Raw genomic sequence first — 22,096 nt, forward strand, 5'->3', positions numbered from 1 at the left:
GTGAAACATGGTGGAAGGTCTGTCATGCATGTTCTGGTGCTAATTTGCTTTATCTGGGACAGGGTGTCTGAATCTCTGCATTGTACAATAAAATCTGAAGACTACCAAGGGACTCTAGAGCGAAATATGCTGCCTAGAGTCAGAAAACATGGTCCCAGTTGTCTCAGGGTAACGACCCAAATCACTAAAAACACCCAATAATGGCTAAGAAGAGAGTATTAGACTATTCTGAAGTGGCCTATGAGCCCTGTCTTAAATTGAGCCTCTTTGGAAGGAGCTGAAACATGCTCTCTGGAAAAGACAGCCCTTCAAACCCTAAGATAACAGAAACAGTTTGCATATGAGGAGCGGACCGAAATACCTGCTGAGAGGAGCAGAAGTTTGATCGACAGTTACAGGAATTGTGTAACTGCAGTGATTGCCACAAATGGTTGTCACAAAATAGTAAGTTAAGCATACCATCATTTTTCTCCAGGCCTGTTTTATGAGTTTAGTTTTTAAAATAATTTTGTTGGTATGGTTAAAAAGCAATATGCTCCAGATTAGAGTTAGGTACCATAACTCATTAACCGTAGTTAAGTACCATAGAATATAAGGATAAAAATGTTGGAAGAATAGTAATAAAATACCTTTTACTTGTGGATTGACCGTGTCTAATAAGCTCTGTTTGAATCCAGTCCATTCTAAACATGAGCAAAAACAAAGCCAGACTCATCTGGAAGCAAATTTATTGAAAATAATTTTTCTTGGATTATCAATAGTAAATGCCCCATTAGGACATTTTTAATCACATGATTTTTAACAGTACAAAATATTTACAATATATAAACCGTGTAATAACTGTTGACATGTACAGCTTTGAAATAAAGGAGCTTAAAAGCTGGCCAAATGACGGGCCTTGTACAAAACATGCTGAGCGGCAGTACAACTTTACTTGGAGTCAGAGTTTTTCATGGATCATTTCTCAGATTTACATATTATACACCGGTTGTGGTTCAATCGGACATCTGCATGATTCAGTAAATAAAAAACAAGCTCATGATTTAAAAATGAATTATGCTGCATGTTTAAAAAATACCCAAACAAAAACGTCCAGGTTTGTCTGCAGTAAACGGTCGCTTCAAATCAATATTCATGCAGACTTGTTTCATGTTGGATATCCTGATTTTTCTTTTTTTTTTAACAGATCAACAGGTTTACCGGAGAAGAGGAGCTCTAGCTTTGGGTATGGAGTGACTAAAAGGAAAAAAAAAAAAACAGTCATTAAAATATTTCACAAAAAGATATACATCAAACATTTATATGAAAGAAAGCTACTACAAAAGGAATGAGAAGATTGATACCATAGTCTGGAAAATCTATTTGATTGCAAAGAGCTGCGAACTTTACGTCCTCGTGACACAGCAGGTCTGTTGCATGCAAGACAGAGAGAAAAGGGTGAGCACAAATAAAGGATGCCAAATAAGCTTAAGGAGCGGCTAACGACCACAGGCAGACCACACAGTGAGCAGCAAAGTCCAGAAAAGCTATAGCCAGTCATAATTTAAAAGATGCTACTGTTGTAAGAACAGGCAAGAGGAGATTCAAGAAGTTGCAGACGAGACACATTTGCAGATGTATTAAAAGCATGGGACATTTTAGGTGTGTAAGAAAGATGTCAGGTTATGTAAACTGTATGATGTAAAAAAAAATCTCAATATAAACAGCTGTTTTAATAAATCCCACAAAATCAAAAAAATAGAAAATTCCTATTCTAGAGATAATCTGGTAAATTAATGCAGAGAAATCCCCTTAAAGTAGAAATAATCTGGTAAGTAAGTGCAGAGATATCCATGAACTAGAGACAATCTGGTAAATTAGTGCAGAGATCTCCATTAGGTAGAGATAATCTAGTGAATTAGTTCAGAGAAATCTCCATAAATTAGAGATAATCTTGTGAATTAGTGCAGAGAAACGCCCATAAATTAGAAAAGATGATCTGCTTAATCATTAAAGACAGTTATCCGTGAATAGAGAAATAGATAAACTGGTACATTAGTTCAGAGATCTCCATTAGCTAGAGATAATCCGGTAAATTTGTGCAGAGAAATCCCCATAAATTAGAAATAATCTGGTAAATTAGTGCAGAGATCTCCATTGGCTAGAGATAATCTGGTAAATTAATGCAGAGAAATCCCCATAAATTAGAAATAATCTGGTAAATTAGTGCAGAGAGATATCCATGAACTAGAGATAATCTGGTAAATGAGTGCTGAGATCTCCATTAGCTAGAGATAATCTGGTAAATTAATGCAGAGAAATCCCCATAAATTAGAAATAATCTGGTAAATTAGTGCAGAGAGATCTTCAGGAACCAGAGAAAAGCTGGTAAATTAGTGTAGAGATCTTTGTAAATCCCAGCATTACTCTGAAGTTAGCTCCTTTAAGTAATTCGGTACAAAATGTGAGTCTCCTCAATTCAAATAAAAATTGCAAGTTTTATTTATTTTACTTTGGCTAATATTAGCTCATAGCTAATAAAATCAGTGACTCAATATTAGAAGAATATTAGAGCATTACAAGTATTTCACTACTTGCTCTCAATATTCCTTTTTACACTATCAGTGCAGCTACCATGAAGTGGATCAGCCTGTGGTTCTGCTGAGGATATAGATGATATAGATACGAAAAGTTCTGGTTAGAAGAGCTGCATTATGGTGATCATTAGGAAAAGTTTAATAATGAGAGTTACTGAACACAAACCTGCAAATGAGCCACATAATCCTTCTGCACATTCCTGTATGCTAAATAAATTCAACGCCTTAACCTTTGAAGAGGTGCTAAAATATTTTCCTGTCTGTTACAGAAAAATTCCCAAAATAGAATGTTTTTCTTTGCATTTAATTGCAGCCCCAAGTCTCCACTGGGCTCAGAGTGTGTCTGAGGGAGCTTGCCTGCAGGTGTCCCTGTGCTGCGTTTAAGTTGGTGAAGGTGCCTGTGTTGGCTCTGACACTGGCTGTGTCTCTATGGCTGCCACATGGCTCACAGTACATTGGGTCGCTGTTGCCAGCCACTACATGCAGGTTGCCTAGGGACCTGACCAGCCCGGTATGGCTCAGGGAGCTGGCAGAGAAAAGGAAAGCTGTTAATTTACTCTACAGTGTCTCACAGAAATGTTCATACTTTTGTCATCTGAACTCCATCACATTTAAATACAATATCCTATGCATGTCACTGGGCTTTATGCCATAAAACGTACAAAGTTGAACATGAGTGTTAGGTGGAAGGAAAAGATCCATGACAACAATGTATGATGATGTACTATTTAGTCCCCCTTGACACCAACAGCTGCTCTGTGCAGGCCTCTAACCCTCTGATAAATACTCCAATGCTGAGCTGCAGCACAATAAGCTGCTTGTTCTGATCTCTGTAGACAAGAGAGACAAGTAGTTCACGGGTCTGGTTAAAGCACAAAATGGTTCATCTCATGGAATGGAATTGAACTTACTCAAAAAAGATAAAAGACAGAAAACTTAAGAGACTGGAAAAGACTATAGGCCTGGAGGGGGCGTACAGTGGGGGTATATGAGCTGACTGAGGCAGTGAGAGGTGATTCTCAGAGAGAGATCTGTGAAATTTATCAAAGTTGTTCTTTGTTTTTTTTTTTTCACAAAGGTTAGAGAGATACGCCGCGCTTGCCTGCTCTGTCTGCCCCTCATTATTTTGTTTTTTTGCAAGGCTCAAAGAGGATCCCAATAGAGCTGTTTTCTGTCCTACTGAATTCCTATCATGAGTAAAGCATTCATTTTTTTAATGTTTCTTTTCTTGTTCCTTGTCGCGATGTGCGACTCCATGTTTGAATGTTTCCCCATGGGATTAACAGATTTTATTTGGTATTTTCCCCCAAAGCGGATGTGTTCTACTTTTAACCGCGTCTCTCTTTCTGCCAGACCCATGAAATTAAAGCTGAATTGCAGAGTACTAAAATAGAGATGGGGTCTCTCTCAGTCGTAGCTATGCAAGCCCCCTAGCCTAGCGTAAAATCTTGTCGGGTGTGATCATCACTATTGATACCCAAAGAGCGTTAAACGCCGCGACCTTGTCCGACCGATTTTCTGTCGGATCGGACGGATAATTGGATTCGGTGCGTTCAGGCCTTTAATCAATGCATAGTCTCACCGGAATGATCCAGTCAACATCCAGACCTCAAGCTTTTCCAGAACAGCTGTAGCTGATCTTCAAAAAGCTACCCATAGCTGCTCTCATTTTAGTCTGACTGAGTTTATACTAGTGTGCAAATATCCGCTGATTAAAAAATCCCCCAGAGGACCTGCAGCTGTAATTTCATTGCAAGGTGCAGCAGAACTGCAGCCTATTTCACTCTGATTTGTTTTTGCAAAACTTTCTGAGAACTATGGACTCTTTTCCTCACATTTTACTAATTTTTTCTGGTCTGCCACACCTGATCAAAATAGAACACATAGAAGTTTTGGGTTTTAAATGAGAGGAAATGTAAACATAAAATCCTAACAAACAGTGAAAAACACCTTATGAGTGGTTATAGCCTCTGTATTTGCTCCTTATCTGTGTGAGTGCCACATAGAAAAAGCAGATAAAGTCCAACCTAAACTATCAATAATAAGACATTTATTATGTTTTCAGTTCTCATCATGCTTTACTCTGGTTAATATGAACTTAATATTCAAACAAAGCCACTGACCTTCCTCCTACTCCGTTAGCTGGCAGAGAGGTTCTGCTTCTTTTCCTGCTGTCTGAGCGATCGGATAGAGCCAGGGAGCTGATGCTGGTCTTACAGCCCTGAACACCATCCTGCATTATCACCCCACTGCACACACAGACAAACCAGATTCTATTAGTCGACGGCATTGTTTATGTCTATACTTCGGGCAAACCCTGCAAATTTTACCTCAGGGACTGCGAAGAGGACCTGGTGTTTATTTTGTTCTCTTCATGCCTGCAAAGACAAATAACATAATATAAATATCTAGTAGGTTAGATCTGACAGAAATAAATCACTAATTTGGGGTTCGGGAGGAAGAAAGGTCGGTAGAAATAAGTGAAATGCATTCGAATTACGGTAGATTGTAGACTTAACACAGCCTTGCATTTATTAGGCAGAGTAAGTCAGTAAAAGCAGGTTAGGTGTTTGATATAGATCAATGGAGCAACATAAACAGACAGGATCCAACAGTTTTACAGCGAACACAATTAACAGCAAAGTACGTTTTTTTTTAAAAGATGGTAGGTTGGTAGGAATGTCTAAGAATTTAAGGGAAAAATGGTGACATGGAAAAAGTATCAGTGTATGATGATTAAAAGGAAAACTGGCTCTGCTGATCAGATTTAAAACTTGACAATCGACAGAATAAAAGCAGAGGATGATTCTGAACAAATTTCTGATTTGGGTTGGATATTAAAAGAGAGCAGGGGCTCACTTACAGCATTTCTCAGTTAGAGCTCCAGAAGGAGAGGTTTGAGGGGGGGCTGACGGGCGGCAGAACTCAGAGAAATCCTAACCCGTCTATACAGAAATGCAGGATGGAAGAAGGAAGGCCATACACAATCCACCACAGGGCAAGGCTACACAGGGAGAGCAGCATGGCTACCAGCCATCTGAAAGGAGGACAAATCCAACAACAAGAGCAAATGGGGGGGAAAAAAGGAAGGAGAGACAAGAGACGTCTGGGCAGAACACAAAGCCTCTGATGGTGTACTTTTCCACTGGGACTGGATTAGATGGAACACAAAGTCTTGCACCCAACCGTCCCAGACTGAAGGAGTTTGTTCTGACGGTCTCTAACATTTCAGACATTGTTCCACAAAAATCTGCACCCTTATAAAAGACTAAAGGTTGAAAAAGAAAACGGAATCATTCATATAAAATGACTATCAAAATCTCAAAACTTCTTTGTGAAAGCTTAAACAATTGATGAAACCAGATATTTACATTCCCTGCATAAAAAGATCCTTATTTGAATCACTGACATTAAATCACACTAAATCTTCTCTGCTCAATTATGATTAACAACTCTATTTTGCTTTAATAAATACCATAAAATTGGTTTTTCAACATTCATATATTTTCTTAGCAAATGGGGAATTTGCCTTTAAAGTGAAGGGAAACCTCACGATGGTATGTACTTAGGGAAGGATTTTATGTGTGAAAACAGCAAAAAAACAAGTAAGTTTGCATTACAGCGTCGATCTACGACAGTAAACAAAAAAAAAAACATAGTTAAAAGAAACAATCAAACATGGTTTACAGCCCCTCCTGTGAAATACGGCCATCGTGTGATTTCTAATCCTCCTCTTTCCTCGCACTTTGCTCTTTTCCTCCACTGGGGAAATGCTGACTTGCTTGTCTCCCTCAATTACATCTCTATTTACTCATTGCTGTATCTCTGGGCCACCTGGTCTGGTTATGGAAAAAATGCAAAATGCTTAAGTTTGAAAAAAGAACTGACCAAAAATAAAATTTGAAACAAAAAAATAAAATACGACAAGCCAACAGGGCACTATTAAAAAATTGGAAAGCCTTTGTATGGAACCAGAGAGAGCCACTGGTGGTGTGTACATTCAGAAAGTTATAATAGTATATGACTCAGCACCTTTAATTAAAGTTTTTGAAAATTACTTTGGAATATTGCAACTGGCCTAAAAAAAAAAAAAAAAAAAAAACAGGACAGATTTAGTCTGATGAAATGTCAGACAGAGAAAACAAACAGAGTCTTTTTATACAGTTTCTGTAACTATCTGGTTTCAGTTGTATGGTTTACCAAATTTAATGTCATAAAAAAGGTTCGGCTTCAACAGAATCTGGCAGAGGTGGAAACCTGCAGGAGTGAACAGCTCAGGTGGTGTGTGTACGGCGATCCACTCAGAAAACAATGGAGAAACAGCAGCAGGCCGCTGACTATGATCCCAGCCAAACATTCTGACATGTCTGACACAAACAGCAGTGGAGACTGAGGCGTGAGCATGCAAGTCTGTCTGTAGGGGTCTAGCGCTTTATGTCATGCATGGAAAAGGCAGAGAGGATGGAGAAGAGTTTAGATAAGCATTCTTCTAATAGTCCCTGTATTTTAACATGCATTAGAAAATGAAAAATAGTGAAGCCAGATGGTAAAGTTCAGCCCTGGATTAGATGTTTGCATAGCAGCATGTAAATCTAAACATCATATCCCCTAAAAAAGAACAAAACTCTCCTATTTTTCCCCACATTTCTTTTGATAAAGATAAAAATCAGCTTTTATTCCTCAGATGTTCATGCACAAAGCTTTTTAATAAAATAACCTTATGATACAGCAAACCCAACTCAACCCTGAAATAATTGAAATGCTTTAAAAAAAAAAACTACAGCTAAACCTTTAAAGCTGGAAAATGACCCAATTTACCATCAAATGAAACAGCTGCAGCAAATCGAGGCTAAAGTGTTTACTGTAAGTTTATATATATATAGTGCCAAGTCACTAATGCAAGCAAAAGACAAAAACCTTGAATTCAGCCAATCCAGATCTTTTCTAAATCTGTGATCAGTTGAACTGATGCTGCTGTTTTAAAGAATATTGGTTTCCTTAACAACAGAAGATATCTAGGATGCAGTACCTTGCAAAGGGCTTAAACAGTTTTGCCGTTTTGTCACGTTAAAACCACAGGCGTCAGCAAAGTAGATTGGGATCTTATGCGGTAGATCGACACAAGCAGAATTCATATGAAAAAGAGTGGACTATAGAAACATGTTTTACTTTAATTACAGCCTTCAGTCTAATTCTGCACACCTGGAGACTAAAATGTCTCCATATTCTTTGTAAGATAGGTAATTTGAACTTTATGACTTTTTTTTTTATCTGAACCTAGGTCTGGACTTTGACTAGGCCATCTAAAAAGACATGTTCTATTTGCTTCTACTGTAGGTTCTGCTGCTTAATTCCAACAGATGACCAGCTAAACTTTCACTGAGGGACAAGTATCCCTACAGCATTATGTTGCCTTGCCTACCATGTATCTGTGGTTACCATGAAGTCCTCTTCATGGCTTTGTTACCAATCCTGCATAAAGAATTTCTAAAGGGCACATGTTGGCAAACTGCAGAAGGAACTAATATTTTTAAGAAAGACATTAGGCTTTAAAAGAATAGCTAGATTTATCCTGAGATCAAATAATCCCCTACTGGACTGTATTTACGAATCCAATGACTTCTGAAGGCGATTGGTTACACTAGATTTATTAGAGCCAAAGACAAATTCACATCACTCTTTTCAGATCTTGTATAATAAAAGAGCAAAAATTTTTAGTTCTCGTCTTCTAAAAAAATCCCAATAAAATACACTGAAGCTGTAAAGTGTCGAAGTGCAGGAATAAATCCAAATGTCCGAGGGCTTCCAAACCCTTTGCAAGCAACTGTATGCCTTTATATCAGTGCGTCCACGAGGCAGACAGTGGATAGTGTGTAAATGTTATACATTCACTAAAGTGCATATCCACTTCACACCATAGTAACCCAAAGAAAGAAAAGGAAAAAAGTCAAACAAAACAAAACGATCAGCCATACCATTCATTGGCATAGCAACCATCTCAACAGGAAGAGGATGTAAGCTGCACTTACCTCCTTATACAAAACCTCACATCCTCTCTCCCTCTGCTTTCCTCTGCCCCACTGTCCCTCTCTGCCTCCCTCAGCTACCTTTTGAACGGCAGGCAACACACTGGCCACGCTGTGCCCATGAGGCTGCAGCAGAACACTACCACCTGCCTGATATGGGACAACAAAAGCCATATGGGTACATGGGCAGAGGCCCGTCAACCATCCTCAGCCACGGCTGACACCCATCCGTCCACAGCTTGATTTGTACGGCCACAAATGATGTGGAGTTGGAGGATTCAAGGATATTATCCAAATGTGGGGAAACGCTTAAACAGCTTGGAAAAGTTGTATGATCATGTCAGTATGACAGGATACAACCTGCTTTTTAGCTGAATATCCCTCTATCACCATTATTACTGGGAGAAGTTTGTGTTAAATATTAAAATTTTCAAAAACAAACTCCATATTCTTAAGCCGCAAAGAAATCATTAAAATACACTCTCCGAATTAAAGACATAAAAAAGTAAGAAATCAGGTTTTATTTGATTTTTTTTTACATTTTATGTTTTGAGCATTTCGAGATACTGGGATCGTTGCCTTGGTGGAAAATCTTGCAGAACATTTGGAGCTGCATGAGTCCAATGGTTACGTGTAAACACAACTGATTAGCTGAAATGACTGGCTGTATTTGAAGCTATTTGCTGATATAGATCCTGTTGGTGTTTAACAGCATGGTTAGAGACAACAAGCTCCAAATGAGTTGTAGGTTAGCTCAGTCACAAACGGCTGCTAGGATTAAATCACAGTTTATCCATTATATAAATAATGCATAAGGAGAAAGGACTGCTATTATTACCGGCAATCCATTCAGGCTCTATGCCTGTTAGGTGATGCTTGTTTAAAGCATCATTAGTGAAAGACGACTTAGCCCTTTTTTTTTATTGTCAATTAATTTATAGAAAGCTATTACATTACTGCAACATGTACTAACATTTTCCTGATATTAAGTCCTAACTTGAATGCAGTGTTTGGCCGTTATGTGAAATTCGTGGCAATATTAGTTTTGACCAGTTGGGGTGTTTTTGCTGCCAGGACCTGGTTAAGATGCCAGGGCTCATGGCGAGTGGAGGTAGCGGCCCATAACTACCTCATAAACGTGAATGGGACAGCCTTTCACCTCCATCAGAAAGGGAAATCAGTAATTCCGCTGGCAGCACAGTGACACACGGGCGTGGCTGTAGCTCTGTGGCGCAGGTCACATCAAACCAATGCCATGTTTGTTGGGATTCAGCCTCCCAAATCAGCCCCTAAACACTAACCTAAACACTAACCCTTCGTCTACTCGTTCCTGTGGAGCGTACGCCATCTTTGTCACATTGACATAAAATCAGCAGTTAGGAAAAGAAGAACAAAGATATAATTAATTCCAAAAGGGAAGGTCCTCTTGTTTTAAGAAAGGGGCAGATGTTTCTCATGTCAACCTGCGCCACAAACCTACAGCCACTCACATCATGCATCACCATAGCAACGACTGCTTTCCTTTTTACTTTGGAGGGAAGAGACCATCCCACTTTTCACTGAACGCTTAACAGGTAGTGCTTAGGGGGAGGTTTGGGATTCAACCAATGTGTTAAAAAGAAAAAAACACTTAGAAGAGTGAGGAAAAAAAGTCCCTTTTCAGTCACCACTAAGTCCTCCATAACAATAAAATACAAGTAAAAACTGGAAGCTAGAAAAATAAAAAACTGCAACACAAATTAAACATCTCAGACTGCAGAAAACAAACTTTCTAGTCTTTTCTATCTAAATATTAAACTATTAATGTATTCTCAGCCAAACAGATTATTTCAAAGTCTCACCTTTTCACTACATGGGAGATTTATTTACATAATAAAGATTCTGACAGAATAGCATGGTGACGGGAATGCCTATTAAATATTTATCACCATTGTTTGCCTTTTAAACGTTGAGAGTCTAACTTTACAAAAATAAATAAAATGTCAATATTTTTTTAAAAAGTCCTCAACTTCCACACCTGTTTGTCCTTCTTAAATCAAGCTTTTAACAAACAGCTGTCTTAACTAAAAGATTGTGTGTCCTTAACTCTAGATAATACAATCTGAGTTTCATCTTCCATGTTACATTATTTATCTTATTCCTCACTCATTAAAGGACTGATACAGTTAAGTAATATTAAAGAATCACTGCTGCGTTGCTGCGCCCATAAAACACACAACTAGGAACTCGGCATCCTAAGACTGAGGAACTAGTGAAGCTTATCAAACTAAATGGTCATGAAGTAAATTAAAACGACAACAAACGTCACTTTCTGGTCTTCAAAGCATAAGCTACTTATGGTTTGAACATCTGGGTATACATGAAATGGTCTGATATGGAGGATTGCTTATTTCAACACATAAGGGTTTGATGCATGATGGGGCCTGCTGACTGCGTTGGTACTTACGATAGAGAACCGGTAGAAGACCTGGCCTGCCTCTTGCTCTTCAGGGCTCGCAGTTTATCCCCCTGCGTCAGGCCGTTCCTCTCATCTTCGTCGTCGTACTGGAAAAAAAAGGAAAATTCAACATCCGTTCCTGCTGCTCTCGGTGCTACTGTGACGCTCAAAGCTACACAATCACATCTTAACCTAAACACCACAGAAGCATTACAACTAAACTCACTTGCTCTTTTTCTTCTTTCTTGCAGGATGCTCTGTTCTTGTTGCTGCCATTGATGGTGATGTCATCCACCCCAGATAGGATCCTGGTTACAGCCGTCTTCCCGTTCTCCCTCTCATTCAGCTTCTTCTCCCGGAAAACATCCCCCTGTGCCCAGAGGCCGTTCTGCTTTCTGGAGAGTCAATTGACAGCGGATCTCAACTGGCAGTTTATTCTTTTTGCCAAACCACAACCAAACTTTGTTATGAGGCTTCTCATAGAACCTGCTGAGAGCGCTCTATTGGCCAGTTCAGCTTGACAAACCAGTCAATAAGGAATTTGAACCCTTCACACCTGCCTTCAAGGGTCACTCTCTTTATCTGCTGGCAAAGTGAGAGCGAATGTCTGTCTGAAAGCACACTAATCTGCAAAGGTTCCAAGAACAGGCACTAAACTGTACAAGTAATTTTTTTTTAGTATGTGCAATAAATGGGCGTGTTGTGGATGATCTACAGATTACAGCGCAAATGTTAAGATGTCCAAACCAACTTAACTCCACCCAATAAAATGAGAAAACACCATGTTCTAAAGGCATTTTGAAAGCGGCTGTAAAGGAAAGATGAGGTTCAAAGCCAGAGATGGACGCAATAATGCTAAAAATTACTTAAAACGATAATTATAATACTAAATAATATTTATAAAGCATCTTATATGGGAAGCCTATCTCTTAGCGCTACAAACAAAAGTAAAAAAAATCGAATGTTGAAAATAACTGAATTTAAATATTAAAAAAAGTAAACTGACATAAAACGTGAAAGTTGTCTTTGTCTGCTGATTGTACCAATGCCATCTTTATGGCAACAATGACTAGAGATTTTTTGTTTCAGTTTGCACCTCATTTTCCAAAATACTAAAAAGGATAAAAAACTGCAGCCGCAGTTGCATTTCCGATTTGGAAAAATCACTTTGCACTTGGTAAATATTTACATTTACATATCCTTCATACATAAATTTGCGCAGTTGATTCATTAAATTATGATCTGCATGATGATGGTGGCAAACATTCAAAAAATGGTTTGCACACATCGTCTGCTGAACTGTAAACACAAATCACTTTGCACCTTCTTTGAAGATCTCTGCACTAACAAACTGATTTACAATGGTTTTAAAACATTCAATCCATTAAAAAGGAGCCCTAAAGGGGAGTCGGAGTCAATGATAGAGTCTGAAGTCCACTTTTTCATAGAGCTGACTAGAGATCCTCAAACAACGGTTTTAATTCTGTATATGTGCAAATGAAGAAGTAAATCTTTAAAGTCGTAGGGAAACGGCTGTTCCAACAGTTGCAGATCTGAATTCTCCTGAGCGGTGCCCGATTTTACACAATTGAACAAAGTGAATGTGATTGGTTGATTATCAAGGGGGCGGGATTGTTTTGCGGAAGGTTCGCAAGCACAAATCCTTTTTCTTCTTATTGTTGGTTAACTTATCTTCCTCTCCAAACACGGTTGTGTCATGTTCCATGTTTCTTGCAGTTTGCAAGTCTTCCAAGTCACATTTAATGAAAAGAAACTCTGTATTTGTTTCATTTTCTGCAGTGAACCTAAAATCTACTTCATTACCAAACTATCAGTAATGGAAAGTTGTGAGTGAACACCTACTCTTCTACAAAGTTCTGCTGGGGTCCAATTATGGATCCTGGTCGGCAGATCCGTATCCATGCTATGGACTCTGCTGCAGTCAGGCCATAATGTTTCATCATATAACAAGCGATTAGCGTACCGGTTCTTCCCAGGCCAGCTGGAGACAAATAAGAAGAAGCATGATGGTCAGAAGAATCAAGCAGAGCGGACCAGCTACATAAAGATGCTTCAGAGTCGGACTCTTACCCTTGCAGTGGACGGCAATCACTCCATCTGCATTCTCACAGATGTTGAGGAACTTTTTAACAATGGTGTCATTCGGCGTGCTCCCGTCCACAAAGAACAGGTCATGATGCTCGAAGCCAGAGTCCGTGAAGCGCCTGGCATCGTACATCTTTTTGTTGAGCCTGATGATTGTCGTGATGTTGTGTTTTCGGAAGTATGGGATGTAGGCCTCAGGAGCATGTAGAGGGTATCCTGCAGGAAAAGAAGCGTGTTAAAATCCAGGAGGTCTTTAGCTGGCATATGAGAAATCTCTACAAGGCTCCACATTCACCATTTTCTATCTTGCTTTTTGGATGAGGCCCACTGAACGCCAGGAACTTCCCAGGAATGATCCAGTTGAAGTCACCGTTCTCGGCCCTTTCGTAATGCTCGTACTCTTCCACATCAAAGTTTGAGAAGTCGAGCCAGCCGTACTGTAGAGCCTAAAGGAACGTTGAAGGGGATCTAGTTTAATTATATTGGCACCATGGCAACAGATCACATAAAATCTATGTGTTTATTTCCATACTTTGTGAACACCTCGCAGGCAATCCAGTATGTCCAGATTGTACATGCAGGTTCCAAACGATGCATCTCTGTGAAGTGCAGAGAATAAGTGAGGAGACGGATCTGATAAGCAGCATTTGGACTATTGGTCATGAGAACGTCTCTCTGCTTTAATGCTAAAGGTGATGTCAGATCCCTGCTTTTATTATAGTCTTCCCTTGTTTTCTGTTCACATGAAGCCTAGAAAAAACGCATCAGCCTCTAATTCCTCTAGGAATTAAATTAACTATTTTATCAGCAACATGTCAAATCAAATCTGTTAAAGCACTAAAAAGCTGTTAAAATCCTTAATTAATACTGTGCTGACCAGAAACTCCAGGTATAAGGCTATAGTGGTCAGAGTCTACCATCAACCCAAATAGATTACACTCTACCCAGTAGAACGTCTCCATATCTGTCAAACGCTCTAATCCGGTCAACTCAGTACCATACTGCCACCGCCATGTTTACTTGGGTGGGTGTGGTCCCTTTTTCTGTGACAAGGTATATTGGATTTCTGCAAAAAAAACATACTTTAAAATTGTAGTTAAAGCTTCCCATTTTTTTGGCTACATTTTTACACTAGATTTTGGAAGATTTTTATTTACCAGGGATTAATGTTTTTGGAGGATTATAAAGCCACAATTACAAAGAAATGCCTGCACACCCTTTCTTGATTGGTACTTTTAATCTGAGGGGATTAAGTTCATTTTAACAGACATAATTGCTCCCATTTACAAAGAGGTTTGTAGTTCTTTTGTTTGTTTGTTTTTTTTTACAGGGTAATAACGCCTCAATAACTTCATCAGAACTATAAAATATGGAAGGAATGAACACAAAAATCTGCAAACTACCACCAACAATCTGGAAGTATTCCAGACTTTTTAAGGCTAAAAATTACGGTTAAATTTAAAATTTAGATCTTTTTAAGAACTAAAAATAGTTTTTTTTCTACATTTTTGGACTCTTTATATGGTGATTTCATGTCAGTATGATGCAGCCCTGGTGAAACAATACATTTTTAAGTTTAAAGTAACTTTAAAATGCAGCTGAACCATTTAGCCTTTGCTCTACACACAAACAGATGTTTCACTTCAGGGGATCCATTGATTTAATGACCATAGCTTTCAAGAGTCCATTATTGCAGGATTTAACTGTTAATGTTGTGTGGAAAAGTGCTTAATTCTACACACATAGTTCTGCTTGCAGGCTCCAACTCTCTCCACCCTCTTGTGTGGCAGTAAACCCACTTTAAGGGCATTACTGCCACCCAAGGGGCTACGGTAAAAAAGTCAGTATTTTACTCCTGCTAAATGTAATGCGACCAAATGTGCCTCTGTGATTAGAAAATTTGCCAATATAATAATTATTATATTATATAATCAATTCCCAAACCCTACTTAGAAAAACAGATGAGCACACACAGAAAAAAACATTTGTATTAACCCTTTATAGGGAATTCAGTGAAAGACTTTAAACCTCTAAATTTCAAGCAAAGAGTACACTGCAAAGAACTGAAATCTAAGTAAGTCAGTTTTTCTTTAAAAAAAAAAGTGCATTAATAAGTGCATTTTTTCTTGAACTGAGCAGGTAAGTGAGATACTTTGCAAATGGAATAAGAAAATTTAGATTTAAAATAAGGGGGAAAAATGCAGTCTCCTATTTCAAGTGCATAATATCAAATAATCTGATTTAAAGGATAAAAATGCTCCTTCAACTGGGAGATTTTCTTATTTACCTACTCAAATTAAGGGTAAATACTAGGAATGCACGATATTGGGATTTTGGCCGATATCCAATATGCCGATATTTTAAAACTCATGTAGCCGATAACCGATATCAATACCGATGTTAAAGCTGGACAAAAATAAGTAGTCATTGAAAATAGCAGTTTCGTTATCCATTTCTGACACTTTGAAAAATAATATACTCAAACATATTTTCATATGCTGATATCAAATCGATTTTTAAAAACGCGGTATGGATCTATTTTACTTTCAAAATCTCGTGAAATTTCATCGTTCTGTTACAAACTCTCATGATATTTTGCAAATTCTTGTGAGATTTTGTTAGTAAAATAGATCGATACTGCGTCAATATATCAACATATAAAAATATGGCAAAATTTCGTGAATTTTCGGGGGATTTCGTAGCATAACGATGAATTATAGCAATATTTCATTAGTTAAAGAGATTGATATGGTGTTTTTAAATGGCAATATATCAGCATATGAAGATATTGTGATATTTTAATGTATCAATATTTTTCCCTCGTCTTTAGAAGTTTTTAAGTCTGTAAAAAAGAAGTTTTTGATGAAGAAGAAGAAGTAGTATTTTTTTTTTTAGACTTTAGAAACTCAGAAGCTGATCAAATATCGGGTTAAATATCGGTGGGGTGGCCGATGTCCAATATTCAGTTTTAAGGCCGATACCGATAGGTGGCCGATTATATTGTGCATCCCTAGTAAATACACTTACTTTAAGACATTTTCACAAATTTATAGATAATTTTTGTAGTGTGTTATTGGAATCCAGTACAAGACCTTATTACCTTTGTAACGTTCAAAAAAGATGTATATTTTGATGGCATAAATGAATGCCAATGTAATAACAAGAAAGGCCAAGTTGCTCGTATATTTTAAGAAAAATAATAAAAGTGCTTCTATAAGAAATTCATGAAAAACACTCTGAGAATAAAAGAAATGTCACTCCATTTGTAAGGGGTGGTATGCAAGTGATCAAAAATGGTAACTTGCCCTATAAAGGGTTAAATAATTTACTTTCAAATAAACCTTGATCTCACAACTGAGAGCAAGTAGTGAGAAATTAGCCTTAGAAGGACAACCTCAAAGTTGATTTGTTACCTGAAAGGCAGATAAGTTGAATTCCTGGATACCAGCAGGCTGTAGGCTTCCTCTGGTGTCATATTTAGATGCATCACCTAAAAAAACAGCGCTATTTGATCAAACACTCTCCATGTTTACCTGGAACATGCATTCAGTTTTCGTTTATGTGCAGAACTTACAGCATATGAGCCTATTAGGTAGGCAGCGTTGGCTTGTTTTTTCTGATCCCCGCAGGTATAAAATATGATCCTCTTCTTTGTCAGTGTGATTGACTGTGCAAAACCATGAAAAACAGAGGCAGACAAGGTGTTAAATCAATTAGACTGAGTGTGGCATGGAGACAGTAAAAAGCTGAGTAAATTATTTGGTTTAAGTGCTCTACTTTATCACCCTAACACAGTTATTTTGCAAAGCTGCAGACAAAGATTCCTGAACCAAAGTTCCTTAATGTGAAGAGTTTTTATTCTAGTTCTACCGTCTGCTTATCTTCATAGAAAAGCTAAATAAAGAAAGTGGTTGTTAATATATCTAAGCAAATGATTGAATAAAAGAGAAATATGGTGTAACTCTCCTGAACACATAGGAACAGTGCAATCACAAGCTGGCACACAAGCACTGCTGCAGAAAACTGGTAAAACTAGAACCCTAAAACACAACAAATCTGCTATTTACACAGCTTTCTGCAATTCTTAACGTTTATTGAGTGTTCACTGTTTTCCTTTCCAGGCTCCTCTTCCAGGAAGAGCAGGTTATTGCTGTGGTTTACTTTACCTTTAGCTTCTTTGTCAGCTTACAAGAGAAGCGATAAAACATGGCCAGGTTAAGGGGACCAAAGTCCGCATAGAAGCTGAGAGAGAAAACAAGAGAAGAAAGAAAGTGTAAGAACGGCTATTTATGCAGCCAGCATTCATCCCTGTGGGAGCTTCACCGGATCGAATCAGTGAAAATACTGACGAGAGTGATGACTATATTTGGAAGCATTTGAAGATAAAGTGGTCCAGCTAGAGAAGGACAAAATGCAAAAATGTTAAGGTTGCTTTTTTTTTTTGTAGCACTGGGTCGAACCTCTCATCAGTCATGTTCTCTCTGGGACTGAAAATAGCTAATTTACAAATTATGAAGTTACATGTGAGATTTTAACCATTTCCGAAGGGGCATGCGGACCTGTAGATATAATGATAAAGTCCCTAATAATAATTTGGGTATTAAATGCTTTGTATGTATTTACGGTATGATACAAAAAGACAAACCCATAGGAAAAAACACAGAAAGTTTATAACATTGAAGACATAAACACAAAAAATAATGGAAGAAAAGATAAAAACAGTAAAAAACCCAAATAAAAAAATTAAATATATAGAAAAAAAAATAAATAAATAAATAAATAAACAGTAGACATCACCTGTCTGATTCCTGGAGTCGTCAATAATAGGACCCTTTTAAACTGACAAACTATTTTATGTTTATGCTTGTGGAAAATTATAAAAGTAAAAAAGTCTGTAAAAAATAATGCTTTCGCATTTCTTTTCTCAAAAAAACAAACAAACAAATAAAACAAAAAACAAAACAATATTTCATACAGCATTAGGGGGAACCTTCTACGGTTAATATGAGGTCTCTCCAAAAAACTGCAAATTAAAAAAACAGTAAGTATTGTAGAACAACAGGACATGGTATCTTTATGTTTAAATCAGAGAGGCAGACCAATAAAATACAATGTAACCCTATGCTGTAAAAATATGCTTTAAGTGCTTAAACTATTAGGAAGACATGGGTGAGCTGCATAGAAGAAATATAAAGGGAAAATGGACAGGTGCGAAGCTAGATGGGGGGCCAGGGGTGGCCATGGCCACCCTTAGCCAATCATTGGTCACCCCTGCGGCCACCCCTACCATTTATTTCCATCCAATATTGATGGCTGCAAAACATTTAAATTTTTCATATATTATCAATTACATAACGACAAAAACAGTGTTTAATTCTGCACATCAATATATAAATATATATATATATAATATATATATATATAATCTATTAAAGATGATAAATACAGAATTCATGCTCTTTTCAGAACTAGATTTTGTGTTTTATTGGGTAAAGAGAAAATGATGCGTCTCTGCAAGTCGTCTTGAGTCTTCAGTGAAATCATAGATAAATAAAAATGTTAATAAAAATGTATTAAATTATCAATTTATGTAGATATTATTATTTGTAAATATTAATTTTATGCAGAATAATTACTGATAAAGTAGGTAAGTAATGATGATGGAAAAGATGTTCACACAAAACTCAAACCTGAAAGAATTTTATCCACTATACCTTTAATCTAGAAAGCATGGATATAGGAATAGATTCCTCTTTTTGTTAGAAAAGGCTGTGGGAAAGTATTGTTTGTCTTTATTTAGAAAATATGGATTTTTCGCCTGTTAATTTTCCTTTTGGAACAGTGTAGATTGACCCTGCGGTTTCGGTGCCTATCCACTTTCGGCCACCCCTCAGTGTACATTGGTTGTTGCCTGGCCACCCTTATTAAAATGTTCTGGCTAGGCTTCTGAAAACAGATGATCCTTCACCCAAACTGTCTTCATTTGAAGCACTTTTTTTTTTTTTTAAGGAGAATATTAGCTAGAAGAACATTTTGTATGTTATTTACTGACAATCAACTTATCAGCATCTTTTTTTCTCTTTATCTGAGCCATATCCATAATAAATTATCGAACTGCAGCATTCCTAGTATAAATCTGAAATGTATGAACTCAAATTCAACATTTAATCTGTTTCTTCTTTTTTTTCTGACACTTTTATGGACAGATGCCAAAGTTCACAATTCCTAGTCTAAGTCATCACTATTGGCTAACTTTAACCTGCATCAATCTTTATTTCTTCTCCTCCTTATCACATAACACTTGATTTCAATAATCAATTCAAATTGATTGAGAAATGTTGATATATTGCCTTTAAAATGTTTGCCCTGTTATAAAACAATAATTACCTCTTTAATATCCTAAGCAAAGCACTTACTTCTCATATGCGAGCTCTTCATCTATGCAGAAGCAGTGTCGGTCAGCTGTGCTTTTGATCTTTTGCTGAAGAATGGCAAAATATAGTTGATCTGAGGAGAGAAGGAAGGAGGGGGCAGGGAGACAAAAAAAGACAACCAACTTATTTACTTTTCTCCCAACTGCTTTTACACGCACTTATTAAACATTTCTTGTGACATACCCTTAATAAACTCGATGCATTTGGAGAAAACATCGTCTGAAGTCATTTTGCGAGCAGATCCGAGCATGACGTTTTCCACCTTAAGCAGATTCCTTCACGAAAAACATGCAAGTCGCTTTAACACCTAAACTATTATTTTTCCTCAAAAAAAACGTAATATCAATTATATTGAAATAAGTCTGACTTAATGTTTCTTTTCTAATGCTGCAATGTTTTTAAAAAAAAGAAGAAAGTCACCATCTGAGAAGCGAAGCAGACTTTAGATCTCAAGTGCGCACTCTGCTAAAAACCGATCTCCAAACCTCCCCGCGTGACTCCTCCCCTTAAAGCTTAGCTGAGACGCCATTGGCTGAGAGAGATACAGTGCTTCCACCTGATTGGAGGAAGGAACTGTCACTTCCGTTGGGTCCCCGCCTCTTTTAGTTTAAAGTTCTCTTCATGAGCGACATGATAGGTCCCGGGATAGTTGCCAAAGCGGTTGCTAGGACGATCTGTTAGCCAGTCAGATTTGTTGTTTCCACTTAAGACAAACCCTCTCTGTCAGACTTGAGATGAAGGATGAACTGGAACCAGGAAACGTCATAAAGGTTTAAAAAAATCATTATCAGGAGGAACCGACGTGGGGATTACTGTTTAACATCACAAACATATCATACGCATTGTGCGCATGTAGAACACGATCGGTTTAAAGGAGAAACATTTAAGATAATGTTTTACAAAACTGACTGATTTCATTGTCATAAACGCCAAATATAAATTACATGGTGTATATTACATAGTGTATTATTATTAACTCCCTACAATCCTGCTAGATAAAGGACCGACGCTGTCGCCATATTGGGGGCAAAACTAAAAAAACCGAGGAGTGTTTTGTTTTAAAAGGACACAGTGTTCGCAGGTGTCCATCCACTGACCAAGTGCCTGGAAAGTTGCCAGGGTTCATTCAGTGTGCAGAGCGCTCTTACCTGTTATCTCAATGTAAATATCAGAGTTTGGCTCCGCCTCTGGGCTGCTGTGGGCTGCGCGGCGTTTTTTCCTGGACTCGGTTCGCCTCTTCTCGTTTTTGCGCTTCATTCTCTCCTCGGGAGCTGCAGCATGAAGGACATTCCCCGAGTCTACTGCAGATATATCCTCCTGGCTGTTAATGTAACATGGCTTTGCTCCTGATCTGCGTGTTGCTGTTGTGTCAAACCGAGGTAGAGGTGGCTGCTCCAGCCTCTCTCTGTGGTGGTGACGTCTTTGAGTAGGGGCAGGTTTCTGATTTCTGAATCCCTTGCAAGTGACGTATCGGGATTAAAGCACCCTAAAGCAGCTGCAGTGTTTGACACTCAGTTAGAACACATAGTTGAAGGAAAGTGTAAAGCATAAAGTGAAACTGAATTTAATTGTAAACATGACCAGAACATAGAAAATGTAAGATCTGTGTTCTGAAATCAGTCCACCAGCAGTTTAGAAATCTGGATTATAAGCAGAGGCGTAGCCAGAACATTTTCATAAGGGCTGATGTACACTGAGAAGGGGGGCCGAAAGCGGATAGGGGTCAGAACCTCACGGTCAATTTCAGACTTCCCAAGTCTCCCGGAAGTTCCGGGAGTCTCCCTGATATCGATAGTTGTTCACGGATGTCCGCGATTTGGATAAATTATCCCAGATTTTACACTCTGCGAGGTGGTTTTTTTAATGCGTGTGCATTCATGCATCATGTGCAGATTAGAACTGCTTTGATCGTGCAGAAACAACAAGAGAGATCGGGGTGTAGGGAGGAGGTTGCTGGTGAAATCTGCGCAGCGTATCTGTCCAAAGTGATGCTCTGTTCCACCAGCGTTCCAGACGACTGGTTGTCAGAAAGCTGATTGGATCAGTCCGATAAGTTTCTCTGGGTTACTCTCTGGCAGTCACCTAGTTACCACTCTAAGCTGTGCATCCTGTGAAACGGCAGAGGTTGAATCTTCGAGTAAAAAACGAAAATATAGGACTAATTTTACAGCAGAGTATACTAAAGTATATCCACATCTAGTGAAGGTGAGGAACAGAGGCGGATCTAGACCAAATGTACCAGGGGGCCAGGAGGGGGGCAGCGTGTTTTCATGGGAGAACAGAAAAGCATGAAATAAAAAACAGGGCAAGGGATTCAAATATATTAAGAGAGCTGCATGAAGGGAAATTTCTTTTCAATTAGGTTCAATAAAAGTTCTATTTCTTATGAGATGAATATACATTTAAAATGTAGGAATTTTACAAATTTTTTTGACTTAATTTAAGTTAAAACTACCATTTTCTCTAAAAATGGATTTGGAACTCAAGAAAAACTTAAATTCATCTAAAAAAATTAGA

At 38.0% G+C, this 22,096-nt stretch overlaps 1 protein-coding gene across 9 annotated transcripts; it reads right to left on the reverse strand.

Moving 5' to 3' along the window:
- Positions 1 to 711: 711 nt before the first annotated feature.
- cdc14b (cell division cycle 14B) lies at positions 712 to 20,999 on the reverse strand. 9 transcript variants are annotated; one of them, XM_038308090.1, is made up of 17 exons: positions 20,000 to 20,066; positions 19,763 to 19,854; positions 19,562 to 19,652; positions 17,312 to 17,387; positions 16,720 to 16,812; positions 16,559 to 16,635; positions 13,678 to 13,744; positions 13,441 to 13,591; positions 13,131 to 13,361; positions 12,903 to 13,041; positions 11,266 to 11,434; positions 11,049 to 11,146; positions 4,907 to 4,954; positions 4,700 to 4,825; positions 2,934 to 3,102; positions 1,344 to 1,409; positions 712 to 1,236 (listed from the first exon to the last, which is right to left on the reverse strand). In XM_038308090.1, the coding sequence occupies exons 2-16, from the start codon at positions 19,827 to 19,829 to the stop codon at positions 1,386 to 1,388; spliced, it is 1,626 nt and encodes a 541-aa protein (XP_038164018.1). In that variant the 5' UTR covers positions 19,830 to 19,854; positions 20,000 to 20,066; the 3' UTR covers positions 712 to 1,236; positions 1,344 to 1,385. The 9 variants fall into 9 exon arrangements, 8 of the variants coding, with proteins under 8 accessions (XP_038164018.1, XP_038164015.1, XP_038164017.1 ...); XM_038308087.1 differs by lacking the exons at positions 19,763 to 19,854; positions 20,000 to 20,066 and adding an exon at positions 20,728 to 20,999; XM_038308089.1 differs by lacking the exon at positions 20,000 to 20,066 and having other exon boundaries at positions 19,763 to 19,992.
- Positions 21,000 to 22,096: the final 1,097 nt, after the last annotated feature.

Source organism: Cyprinodon tularosa, unplaced genomic scaffold (assembly GCF_016077235.1).
Source record: "Cyprinodon tularosa strain WSP-4 unplaced genomic scaffold, ASM1607723v1 ctg63, whole genome shotgun sequence".
Classification (NCBI taxonomy): domain Eukaryota; kingdom Metazoa; phylum Chordata; class Actinopteri; order Cyprinodontiformes; family Cyprinodontidae; genus Cyprinodon; species Cyprinodon tularosa.